This window comes from Notechis scutatus, chromosome 1 (genome assembly GCF_049901735.1).
Source record: "Notechis scutatus isolate UNSWTSFEM ecotype Mainland chromosome 1, rNotScu1.2, whole genome shotgun sequence".
NCBI classification, from domain to species: Eukaryota; Metazoa; Chordata; class Lepidosauria; order Squamata; family Elapidae; genus Notechis; species Notechis scutatus.
This window is the reverse complement of record NC_142009.1, coordinates 327783681-327796933: the sequence shown is the minus strand read 5'-3', so window position 1 is coordinate 327796933 and position 13253 is coordinate 327783681. Positions and strand designations below refer to the sequence as shown.

Here is a 13253-nt window from a genome sequence, read left to right as displayed (position 1 = left end):
GTGTGCTGTCTGTTACTGTAACTGTGTGCTGCTGCGACTAACTGTGATTACTGACTGTGAGTGCCTGAGACTGAACTGTTATTGTTTGCTACTGTTTGCTGATTTACTGCGTAATTCTACTGAATATCCAGCGTTTGTTTCTCTGGAGAGTGAAACCGGAGGAGGAGAAGATATCTTTATCAGCCGATAAAGATATTGCAAGGACTCTTAATTTGGACTATACTAGTGAGTCTTACTGGATGGAAATACTGTGAATGACTTAATGGACTAAATGACAATGCTTAAACTCTAACTGGATTAAAAACTATTTAAACTACAAACAGTGTTTGTGTTCAGTGTGTGTATACTCTGGGGCCCTTCCGCTCTCCTTTGGTTGCCTGGCTTGACTACTGCTGCAATACTCTTCTAGGGGTTAATCCCCAAAAACCTAACATTGGTTATGGGCCCAGCAGCATAGTCTAACTAACCAGGATATAGCAGAGAGAGTTGGTGTGAGTTGCACATTACTGTAAAAAACAAACTGTTTTAATTAGTTTAAAATAGTCAAAATATCTGAAGAGTAATGGCACAAGTAAATTTGTCACAACTGTCCATGATATCCAGGCTGGATGGAACAAACTATGTTTCATGGTCAATGAAATGTAGTTTACTTCTACGCAGAGAAGGTTTGTGGGACATTATAGCAAACCCACCAGATGTGAGTAGCTGGGATCCTGCTAATGATGATGATAACGAAAAGTTACAAGACTTTAAACTGAAAAATGAGCAGGCTTTATGCATCATAGGACTGACTCTCTGTGATCAGCAGCTTGTCCATATTCGTGGAGAAGAAAATGCTGCAAACTGCTGGGAGAACCTCAGGAAGATTTATGTTCGGGACAGTGTAGGAGCACATATAAATCTTACACGGAAGCTTTTTCGAACGCATCTTCAGAGGAATGGAGATATGTTAGTTCATTTAAACTGTATGAAGAGCATTTTTCAAGAATTACAAGAAAAAGAGCTTATATTTAATGAACTGCAACAAGTTTACATAATATTATCTTCATTAGATCAAAGCTATGATGACTATGTGACTTCGTTAGAAGTATTGCCAAAAGAAAGCCTCTCATTAACCGAGATTACAGGCAGGCTACTAGAAGAAGCCAGAAGAAGGCGTGAGCGTGACGAGCTGAGAGAAGATAAGAAAGAAGAGAAATTATCTTCAAAGCTTGAAAGAAACCAGCAAAGCAAATTACAGCACCTGGAAGAAGAGAATTTATCTTCGACGGCATACACAATTAAAAATGTTTTAATTGTGGAGGCAGAGGACATTTGGCAAGGTTCTGCAAAAAGAAAAAGCCAGAATGTAAAAAAGCCAAAGAAAGCATTTGAACTAGCCACGTTTAACAACTCTGATGTGAAGAATAATTTATGGGTGGTTGACAGTGGCGCATCCCACTGCATCACAAGAGATAAGACAAAATTTATAAAAATGTCTACAAGCTCTCAACATATATCTCTTGCTAACGGCTGGAACCTGAAAGCAAAAGGTCAAGGTTTTGCACGTTGTCCGTACATAAACCAGGATATAAAAATGTTGTATGTACCGCAACTAAAGTTTAATTTGCTTTCAGTAAGGGTATTAGATAAATTAGGTTATGTAATTACTTTTAAAGATAATAATTGCATAATTGAAAAGATAACAAAAGGGTAACTGCAGCTTTAAATGGAACATTATATGTCTTAGATAATAGTAAGAAAGGGGAGGCACAAACTGTATTTAATAATATAAAGCCTCATGAAGAATGTATCCATTTATTGCATAGGCGTTTGGGGCATGTAAATTTTAAAATGCTAAAAGCATTACAGTTGAGTTATCTGAAGGAATAAGGTTAAAACCTTGTGATAAATATTTGCGTTGTAATGTTTGCTGTGAAGATAAGAGCAAGGTATTGCCTGCAAATAGGCTAAATGGTTTCAAAACAAAGGAACCTTTAGAAGTAGTATTTGCAGACATAATAGGTCCAAAGAAACCCAGTATGGGGGTGCTAGATATATACTGAGCATTATGGACCATTATTCTAGATATGGGTTTTGCTATTTAATGAAAAGCAAAACTGAAACATATCAACATTTTTCAATTGGCTTAGGTTTGCTGAAAGAAAGTCTAAACGACAACTGATAACCCTGGTGACAGATAATGGTATGGAATTTATTAATAACAAATTCCAGAACAGACTTAAGGTAGCTGGAATAGAGCATAAGAAGTCTGCTCCATACAGGCCAGAACATAATGCTTTTATTGAAAGAAGAGGCCAAACACTACAGGCAATGGTTAGAACAATGTTAAATGATTCTGGGTTACCTGATTCTTTGTGGGGGAGGCTACAATGTGTGCTAATAACATATTGAACAACGTTGTTAATACAACAACAGGTGAAATACCATTTACCAGATGGCATGGCAGGAAACCTGATCTAAGTTACCTGCACACATTTGGTGCACCAGCATGGGTGCATATTCCTGCAAAACTCAGAAAAAAAGGGTAACATAGAGCTAAAAGATTTTTCTTCGTTGGTTATCAGGCAAACCATAGGGCATTTAGATTTTGGGAGAAAGGCACATCTAAAGTGTTATGTAGTGCTAGTGCCCAATTTCTAGAACATGAAGGATGGGAGAAATTAGAACAGGATGCCAATAAAGATGTAATTATTGAATCCTATAGAAATCCCATTAGTTATCCCTGTAACTTTAAAAATAAAGTAAAGAGAAAAATACAGGATGAAATAGTGCCCATAAAGGAAGAAACAGATTCAATAGCTGAACAGGATGAGGAAGATGAACAGGTAGTAGTTCAACAAAGTCCTCCTGTAAGCCCTGTAATTCCCAGAAGAACTACACGTATATCTAGACCGCCTGATAGGTACCAGGCTAACACAGTGTGCCAGATTAATCAAGTTCCTAATTCTGTTGAAGAAATTAAAAAGTATCCTAATAAGGAAAAAGAAAGATGGTATGCAGCAATGAATAAGGAACTGAATTCATTAAGAGATATGAAGGTGTATGAAAATGCCAAATTACCTGTAGGAAAGAAATCCATTGGCTGCAAATGGATATTTAAGGTAAAAACAGATAAGGATGGTAATTTAATCCATAAGGCAAGGTTAGTAGCCCAAGGTTTTAGGCAGAATGCTAATGACTATGATGAGGTGTTTGCACCTAGTCTTAAGGCAGCAACCTTGAGGGCAGCTTTAGTGTGGGCAGCTAGTAAAAACTATATAGTTAACCATCTAGATGTGGAAACTGCTTACTTGCACGCCCCATTAAAACATATTATTTATATGAAAAAACCTGTTGGTATTAAAAGTGAAAATAAGGATAATAATGATTGTTGGTTGTTAAAGAAAAGTCTCTATGGTCTTAAACAATCAGGCTATGAATGGAACCAGTATATTGTAAAGGAACTAGACAATATAGGATTTAAAGCTGGTTTAGCCGATCCATGTCTGTTTAAGAGGGAGACAAATGGGAAAGTATCATTATTATTACTATTCACAGATGACATTGCATTGATAACTGAAACTAATGATGAAGCAAATAAAATAATAGCATCATTAGGAAAGAGAATAAAGATCAAGCAATTAGGGAGATAAAGAAGTATCTCGGTTTGATTATAAAGAAAACACGGAAAGGTTTTAAGATATCTCAGGAAGATAAGATAAGCAAATTGCTAAAAGATTACAAGATGGAGCTTTGTAAGCCAGCTAAGACTCCAATGAGTCAGGAGTTTAGCAACACTGATGAACAAAGCCCTGAGTTTGATAAGGTGATTTATCAATCTTTAATTGGTAGTTTGAGTTATATTAGTAATTGGTCTAGACCAGATATATCGTACTGCGTGAATCAGTTGGCTAGATTCAATTCTGCACCATGTGAAAGACACTGGAATGCAGCTAAGAGGATATTAAGATATCTTAAAAAGACAATGAATTATTCATTGTATTTAGAACCAAAGGGTGATTTAATTTTGAGTGCTTATGCAGATGCTAGCTTTGCATCAGAAAGAGACACTAGAAAGTCGACTTCAGGAACAGCCATAATGCTGGGTAAGACATTAATAGGCTGGAAGTCAATTAGACAACAGCATATAAGTTTGTCTACTATGGAGGCAGAATTCTCCTGTTTATCATTGTTATGTACAGAGTTAATAATGTATAAACAAATGTTAATTGATATAGGTATAACAGTAGATTATCCTATAATTATACATGAAGATAATCAGGCAGCAATTCAAATGGCCACAAATATTGGAGTAAAAACAAGGAGCAAGCATACAGATCTAAGATACCTAAACGTAAGACAATCTGTAAGAAGTAAGATGATTCAGCTAGAGTACTGTATGTCGGAGGACAATTTAGCTGATAATTTTACTAAAGCCCAAGGTGCCAGTAAGCACCAGGAGAGTTGTGAAAAATATGGGATTAGATTGTAAAGGTATTATATATTTATTTCACCCAAAAGGGAGTATGTTAGGTATAACATTGATACCAAATATGGTTTGGGTGAATAAATATATAAAACTTAGATATCATGGTTTAAGTGCTTATCACTTTAAGCACAATGCAGCAGGCAATTAGCCGATTAAGGGTGCGGTTAGAAGTTACAATATAAGGAAGCATTAGAAGCTGGAAAGCTGGCTGTTACCGTCTGGCTGTAACTGTGTGCTGTCTGTTACTGTAACTGTGTGCTGCTGCGACTAACTGTGATTACTGACTGTGAGTGCCTGAGACTGAACTGTTATTGTTTGCTACTGTTTGCTGATTTACTGCGTAATTCTACTGAATATCCAGCGTTTGTTTCTCTGGAGAGTGAAACCGGAGGAGGAGAAGATATCTTTATCGGCTGATAAAGATATTGCAAGGACTCTTAATTTGGACTATACTAGTGAGTCTTACTGGATGGAAATACTGTGAATGACTTAATGGACTAAATGACAATGCTTAAACTCTAACTGGATTAAAAACTATTTAAACTACAAACAGTGTTTGTGTTCAGTGTGTGTATACTCTGGGGCCCTTCCGCTCTCCTTTGGTTGCCTGGCTTGACTACTGCTGCAATACTCTTCTAGGGGTTAATCCCCCAAAAACCTAACATTGGTTATGGGCCCAGCAGCATAGTCTAACTAACCAGGATATAGCAGAGAGAGTTGGTGTGAGTTGCACATTACTGTAAAAAACAAACTGTTTTAATTAGTTTAAAATAGTCAAAATATCTGAAGAGTAATGGCACAAGTAAATTTGTCACAACTGTCCATGATATCCAGGCTGGATGGAACAAACTATGTTTCATGGTCAATGAAATGTAGTTTACTTCTACGCAGAGAAGGTTTGTGGGACATTATAGCAAACCCACCAGATGTGAGTAGCTGGGATCCTGCTAATGATGATGATAACGAAAAGTTACAAGACTTTAAACTGAAAAATGAGCAGGCTTTATGCATCATAGGACTGACTCTCTGTGATCAGCAGCTTGTCCATATTCGTGGAGAAGAAAATGCTGCAAACTGCTGGGAGAACCTCAGGAAGATTTATGTTCGGGACAGTGTAGGAGCACATATAAATCTTACACGGAAGCTTTTCGAACGCATCTTCAGAGGAATGGAGATATGTTAGTTCATTTAAACTGTATGAAGAGCATTTTTCAAGAATTACAAGAAAAAGAGCTTATATTTAATGAACTGCAACAAGTTTACATAATATTATCTTCATTAGATCAAAGCTATGATGACTATGTGACTTCGTTAGAAGTATTGCCAAAAGAAAGCCTCTCATTAACCGAGATTACAGGCAGGCTACTAGAAGAAGCCAGAAGAAGGCGTGAGCGTGACGAGCTGAGAGAAGATAAGAAAGAAGAGAAATTATCTTCAAAGCTTGAAAGAAACCAGCAAAGCAAATTACAGCACCTGGAAGAAGAGAATTTATCTTCGACGGCATACACAATTAAAAATGTTTTAATTGTGGAGGCAGAGGACATTTGGCAAGGTTCTGCAAAAAGAAAAAGCCAGAATGTAAAAAAGCCAAAGAAAGCATTTGAACTAGCCACGTTTAACAACTCTGATGTGAAGAATAATTTATGGGTGGTTGACAGTGGCGCATCCCACTGCATCACAAGAGATAAGACAAAATTTATAAAAATGTCTACAAGCTCTCAACATATATCTCTTGCTAACGGCTGGAACCTGAAAGCAAAGGTCAAGGTTTTGCACGTTGTCCGTACATAAACCAGGATATAAAAATGTTGTATGTACCGCAACTAAAGTTTAATTTGCTTTCAGTAAGGGTATTAGATAAATTAGGTTATGTAATTACTTTTAAAGATAATAATTGCATAATTGAAAAAGATAACAAAAGGGTAACTGCAGCTTTAAATGGAACATTATATGTCTTAGATAATAGTAAGAAAGGGGAGGCACAAACTGTATTTAATAATATAAAGCCTCATGAAGAATGTATCCATTTATTGCATAGGCGTTTGGGGCATGTAAATTTTAAAATGCTAAAACGCATACAGTTGAGTTATCTGAAGGAATAAGGTTAAAACCTTGTGATAAATATTTGCGTTGTAATGTTTGCTGTGAAGATAAGAGCAAGGTATTGCCTGCAAATAGGCTAAATGGTTTCAAAACAAAGGAACCTTTAGAAGTAGTATTTGCAGACATAATAGGTCCAAAGAAACCCAGTATGGGGGTGCTAGATATATACTGAGCATTATGGACCATTATTCTAGATATGGGTTTTGCTATTTAATGAAAAGCAAAACTGAAACATATCAACATTTTTCAATTGGCTTAGGTTTGCTGAAAGAAAGTCTAAAGCGACAACTGATAACCCTGGTGACAGATAATGGTACGGAATTTATTAATAACAAATTCCAGAACAGACTTAAGGTAGCTGGAATAGAGCATAAGAAGTCTGCTCCATACAGGCCAGAACATAATGCTTTTATTGAAAGAAGAGGCCAAACACTACAGGCAATGGTTAGAACAATGTTAAATGATTCTGGGTTACCTGATTCTTTGTGGGGGAGGCTACAATGTGTGCTAATAACATATTGAACAACGTTGTTAATACAACAACAGGTGAAATACCATTTACCAGATGGCATGGCAGGAAACCTGATCTAAGTTACCTGCACACATTTGGTGCACCAGCATGGGTGCATATTCCTGCAAAACTCAGAAAAAAAGGGTAACATAGAGCTAAAAGATTTTTCTTCGTTGGTTATCAGGCAAACCATAGGGCATTTAGATTTTGGGAGAAAGGCACATCTAAAGTGTTATGTAGTGCTAGTGCCCAATTTCTAGAACATGAAGGATGGGAGAAATTAGAACAGGATGCCAATAAAGATGTAATTATTGAATCCTATAGAAATCCCATTAGTTATCCCTGTAACTTTAAAAATAAAGTAAAGAGAAAAATACAGGATGAAATAGTGCCCATAAAGGAAGAAACAGATTCAATAGCTGAACAGGATGAGGAAGATGAACAGGTAGTAGTTCAACAAAGTCCTCCTGTAAGCCCTGTAATTCCCAGAAGAACTACACGTATATCTAGACCGCCTGATAGGTACCAGGCTAACACAGTGTGCCAGATTAATCAAGTTCCTAATTCTGTTGAAGAAATTAAAAAGTATCCTAATAAGGAAAAAGAAAGATGGTATGCAGCAATGAATAAGGAACTGAATTCATTAAGAGATATGAAGGTGTATGAAAATGCCAAATTACCTGTAGGAAAGAAATCCATTGGCTGCAAATGGATATTTAAGGTAAAAACAGATAAGGATGGTAATTTAATCCATAAGGCAAGGTTAGTAGCCCAAGGTTTTAGGCAGAATGCTAATGACTATGATGAGGTGTTTGCACCTAGTCTTAAGGCAGCAACCTTGAGGGCAGCTTTAGTGTGGGCAGCTAGTAAAAACTATATAGTTAACCATCTAGATGTGGAAACTGCTTACTTGCACGCCCCATTAAAACATATTATTTATATGAAAAAACCTGTTGGTATTAAAAGTGAAAATAAGGATAATAATGATTGTTGGTTGTTAAAGAAAAGTCTCTATGGTCTTAAACAATCAGGCTATGAATGGAACCAGTATATTGTAAAGGAACTAGACAATATAGGATTTAAAGCTGGTTTAGCCGATCCATGTCTGTTTAAGAGGGAGACAAATGGGAAAGTATCATTATTATTACTATTCACAGATGACATTGCATTGATAACTGAAACTAATGATGAAGCAAATAAAATAATAGCATCATTAGGAAAGAGAATAAAGATCAAGCAATTAGGGAGATAAAGAAGTATCTCGGTTTGATTATAAAGAAAACACGGAAAGGTTTTAAGATATCTCAGGAAGATAAGATAAGCAAATTGCTAAAAGATTACAAGATGGAGCTTTGTAAGCCAGCTAAGACTCCAATGAGTCAGGAGTTTAGCAACACTGATGAACAAAGCCCTGAGTTTGATAAGGTGATTTATCAATCTTTAATTGGTAGTTTGAGTTATATTAGTAATTGGTCTAGACCAGATATATCGTACTGCGTGAATCAGTTGGCTAGATTCAATTCTGCACCATGTGAAAGACACTGGAATGCAGCTAAGAGGATATTAAGATATCTTAAAAAGACAATGAATTATTCATTGTATTTAGAACCAAAGGGTGATTTAATTTTGAGTGCTTATGCAGATGCTAGCTTTGCATCAGAAAGAGACACTAGAAAGTCGACTTCAGGAACAGCCATAATGCTGGGTAAGACATTAATAGGCTGGAAGTCAATTAGACAACAGCATATAAGTTTGTCTACTATGGAGGCAGAATTCTCCTGTTTATCATTGTTATGTACAGAGTTAATAATGTATAAACAAATGTTAATTGATATAGGTATAACAGTAGATTATCCTATAATTATACATGAAGATAATCAGGCAGCAATTCAAATGGCCACAAATATTGGAGTAAAAACAAGGAGCAAGCATACAGATCTAAGATACCTAAACGTAAGACAATCTGTAAGAAGTAAGATGATTCAGCTAGAGTACTGTATGTCGGAGGACAATTTAGCTGATAATTTTACTAAAGCCCAAGGTGCCAGTAAGCACCAGGAGAGTTGTGAAAATATGGGATTAGATTGTAAGGTATTATATATTTATTTCACCCAAAAGGGAGTATGTTAGGTATAACATTGATACCAAATATGGTTTGGGTGAATAAATATATAAAACTTAGATATCATGGTTTAAGTGCTTATCACTTTAAGCACAATGCAGCAGGCAATTAGCCGATTAAGGGTGCGGTTAGAAGTTACAATATAAGGAAGCATTAGAAGCTGGAAAGCTGGCTGTTACCGTCTGGCTGTAACTGTGTGCTGTCTGTTACTGTAACTGTGTGCTGCTGCGACTAACTGTGATTACTGACTGTGAGTGCCTGAGACTGAACTGTTATTGTTTGCTACTGTTTGCTGATTTACTGCGTAATTCTACTGAATATCCAGCGTTTGTTTCTCTGGAGAGTGAAACCGGAGGAGGAGAAGATATCTTTATCGGCTGATAAAGATATTGCAAGGACTCTTAATTTGGACTATACTAGTGAGTCTTACTGGATGGAAATACTGTGAATGACTTAATGGACTAAATGACAATGCTTAAACTCTAACTGGATTAAAAACTATTTAAACTACAAACAGTGTTTGTGTTCAGTGTGTGTATACTCTGGGGCCCTTCCGCTCTCCTTTGGTTGCCTGGCTTGACTACTGCTGCAATACTCTTCTAGGGGTTAATCCCCAAAAACCTAACAAAAGTAATCAAAGCAGGATGAAAGCAAGCACAGAAATATATGCAGAAAATTTTTTCATTTGAATACAGGAGCTTGTTCACCATCCCATCTCTTTTACAGAGGTAGTAGAATATGGCGGGGCTGTTCTTGAGGCCGAGCTGAGCGCCTGGACCACACAAGAAGACAGTCCTGGGGAACAGGTGAGTGAAAAGTGGGAAGATCAAAATGGTCCGCAGTAAAACTCATTTCATCAGAGGGCAAAAAAAACCCCACCTACTTTAAAAAGTTAACCGTCCAGTTTAAATACAACTGGAATTGCTTAAGGGGCACCTTAAGCATCTCCTGGATCAAGAGAATTGGGTGTTCATTCTTTGTTCAGCTGTTTTGTGATGGGGAGTCTTTGCTTAACTTTTTTTTCCCTCTCTCTCTCTCTCCCTCTTATTTTCCTCATATCCTTCAGAGGCAGAGATAGTCCTGAGAATGCTGCTATCATGTCTCCCCTAGTCTTTCTTTTCAATAAACTAGACTAAAATGGCTCCAGGAGTATTCAAAGAGCATGTGAAGAGTCCTGTTCTATTACCCTTAAGATTAAACTATCCCAGGCCAGGACTTTTGAAGCCACCGTATCATTATGAAGAACTGTTGAATCTTTCTGTCTTTCCAGGAGCAGCTGTGGTTTTATGAACGGTGGTTTGATTGGTCGGACATGGATGAACCTCCTGAAATAGAGGAAGAGGAGGAGCTCCTGGAAGTAGAGGAGGAACTTTTAGAAGTCGAGGAAGAAGAAAAGGAGGAGGAGGAGGAGCCTTTAGAGGGTGGAGAAGATGGAGAAGAAGAGACAGAACCAGTAGAAATCGAAGAGGAAGAGGAAGAAGAAGAAGAGGAAGAAACAGAGGAAAAGCCAGTCCCAAAAGTGGGCCTCAGGAAAATCCAGGAGAAAATCAAACGAGAAACACCTTCCAAGAATAAAAGCTGGAAAGACCGCAAAGCTCAGGAGGACGATGAAGAGAAGCAGCAGCTTCGGGATAAGAGACATCGCTGGGAAGGGAAGGGGAAGGAGAAGCAGGAGGAGGACAGGAAGAAGACCCATCGCCACAAACATCCACTGAAACAGCATAAGGAAGAGCATCCCTCACCGGATAAAAGAAGGGGGCACCCCAAGGATGAGCACGGCAAGGGGAGAGGCCACCTCAAGCACGAGAAGGACACAAAGGACAGAAAGCCCTGGCAGATTCAGAAGCCCCTCTTCCCACCACCCAAGGACAGTGCCAAGACATTGGGGCGGCCCAAATCTCAGGAGTGGAAAAGGCACGACTGAGATTTAAGGACTGCTGATTTTTGAGGTCACTGTGGCAAGGGATATGCTTCTTCCTCTCGCTCTCGCTCTCTCCTGCGCCTCCTTTCCCTGAAAGTGTGGGGGACACAAAAAGACACCCAGATTTGAAGCTGGGTGGCTCCTGTTGAGACTGGTCCCCGAAAGGCACGTTTGGCTTCTTCCAGGTCGGAAGCAAGAGGTGCCTTTTCTATGCCTTCCTATGATCCTTTTCTATGCCTTCCTATGATCCTTTGGTAGTGGTGGCAACCCCAAATTCTCAGGAGGGGAACAGGAGTCACATAGCAGATCAGCCTTACCTGCTCCATCGCTCCCTTGGAGTCATTAAGGTAAAGGTTCCCCGGCTTTAGGGGACGGTGCTCATCTCCGTTACAAAGCCAAAGAGCCAGCACTGTCTGAAGACATTTCTGTGGTCATGTGGCCGGCATGACTAAATGCTGAAGGCGCACGGAACGGTGTTACCTTCCCACTAAAGTGGTCCCTATTTTTCTACTCGCACTTTTACATGCTTTACATTTTACATGCTAGGTTGGCAGAAGCTGGGACAAGTAACGGGAGCTCACTTCATTATGCAGTGTTAGGGATTCAAACCGCCGAACTGCTGATCTTTCTGATCGACAAGCTCAGAGTCTTAGCCACTGAGCCACCGTGTCCACCGCGTCCCCCAGAGTCATTGGAGAGCCTCAAAAAAAGCACTTCCTTCCTTCATGTGTGCTTTACCTGCCCAGTTATCTACAAATGAAGTGCTAATCTTGATTTCATAACAGAGGAAGCCTTAAACCTTTGTACGGACCTCAGTCCTTGACTCGAGAGAGCCTCACACACACACACACAAGGGGGTGTTATTGCCCAAACCCTCGTTAAACAGAGATTTGCAGCAGGAATGTGTGAACTGCCTCTCTTGTACAAAATTGTGTGTTTTCTTTTCTTTTCTTTTTTCTTTTCTTGAGTTGATACCAAAGCTGTATGTTTAAAACTGGAATTCTTCATTCAGAAGTGCAGCAAAAAAAAGTCTGTATGCTGGAATGGACCTTAGATGTTTTTAGCAACTCCCATACCTCGATCGATAGGTATCTCAATTTTATTTTATTTTTTTGGTCGCTTTTCAAGAGAAAAGCAAGACTGCTCCTCAGAGTTTGCTTCTTTCCTATTTTGTGGGAAAAGTGGGTTGTTTTTTTCCTGTGTTGCACAAAATGAAGCCTATTAATGTGAAGCGAAACCAGCTCTGATTCTCTTTACGATATAAACGTTACTACAGATAAATCGTATCAAGTACTCAGCCAGATTGAGGAAAAATCATCATAGTTTCAGAAATAAATGTCGGCTGTGAACTTCTTAAATATTTTCATTTTTTTAATATAAGGAATAGGATCCACAGACCAGTAGTGGGATCCTACCTTAGTCACTACTGGTTCAGTGGGTGATTGTGCGTGCGTGTGTGTGTGTGTGCACGCCCCTGACGTGCACGCTCTCCTCTAACAAGCCAATCAGCTGAGAGGATGAAGAAACAAAAAGCTAGGAGCGACCCTCCCATGTGCTTTTCGGTCTTTTATCCTCTCCTTCCTCCTCTCAGCTGATCGGAGGCTTTTTTTTTATTTTTATACTACCAGTTCGGTTGAACCAGTCCGAACCGGTAGCATACCACCACTACCACAGACCGTCATACAGTCTTTGGTGTTCCAAGGTGCTTGGGCTATTATTTTGGCTTTTTTGAACTGTAAAAAGCAGCTTTTATGTGAACTGAAACACTTTGTCCAAGAAAATCTGCATTTCTTCTATCTATCTATCTGTGATGCCCCGTAGTGTCTCAAAAATAACAAAAAACTAAAACAGGAATCAAAGTCTTGCAATGCCTTCAACTTAGCTTCGCTGTTTTATTAGACACAGTTTAAATTCAGAAAGTAGATAATGAAGCAAAAGGAAACTGGAAACAAACCATATTGACGAGAGTTCCAAGGCAAACCAAGATAATTAATCACACATTCCAGGAAGATAACCGGGGAGAGTCCATGGGAAGAACGCCAACAAAGATGATCCAAGGAAAAGCACTAATTTGACTTCAGCGTCTGTGAACACGTAGTTCCAAAGTCTTACACAGAGCTCACAG

At 38.6% G+C, this 13253-nt stretch overlaps 1 protein-coding gene across 4 annotated transcripts in view; it reads left to right on the top strand.

Moving 5' to 3' along the window:
• JSRP1 (junctional sarcoplasmic reticulum protein 1) overlaps positions 1 to 12486 on the top strand; it is a 34556-nt gene extending 22070 nt beyond the window's left edge. For all 4 annotated transcript variants that reach the window (XM_087951332.1, XM_026681099.2, XM_087951344.1 and 1 more), the window contains 2 exons: positions 9934 to 10013; positions 10478 to 12486. In XM_087951332.1, the coding sequence (XP_087807458.1) occupies positions 9934 to 10013; positions 10478 to 11131 (734 nt within the window). In that variant the 3' untranslated portion in view covers positions 11132 to 12486. The remainder of the gene's footprint in view (positions 1 to 9933; positions 10014 to 10477) is intronic.
• Positions 12487 to 13253: the final 767 nt, after the last annotated feature.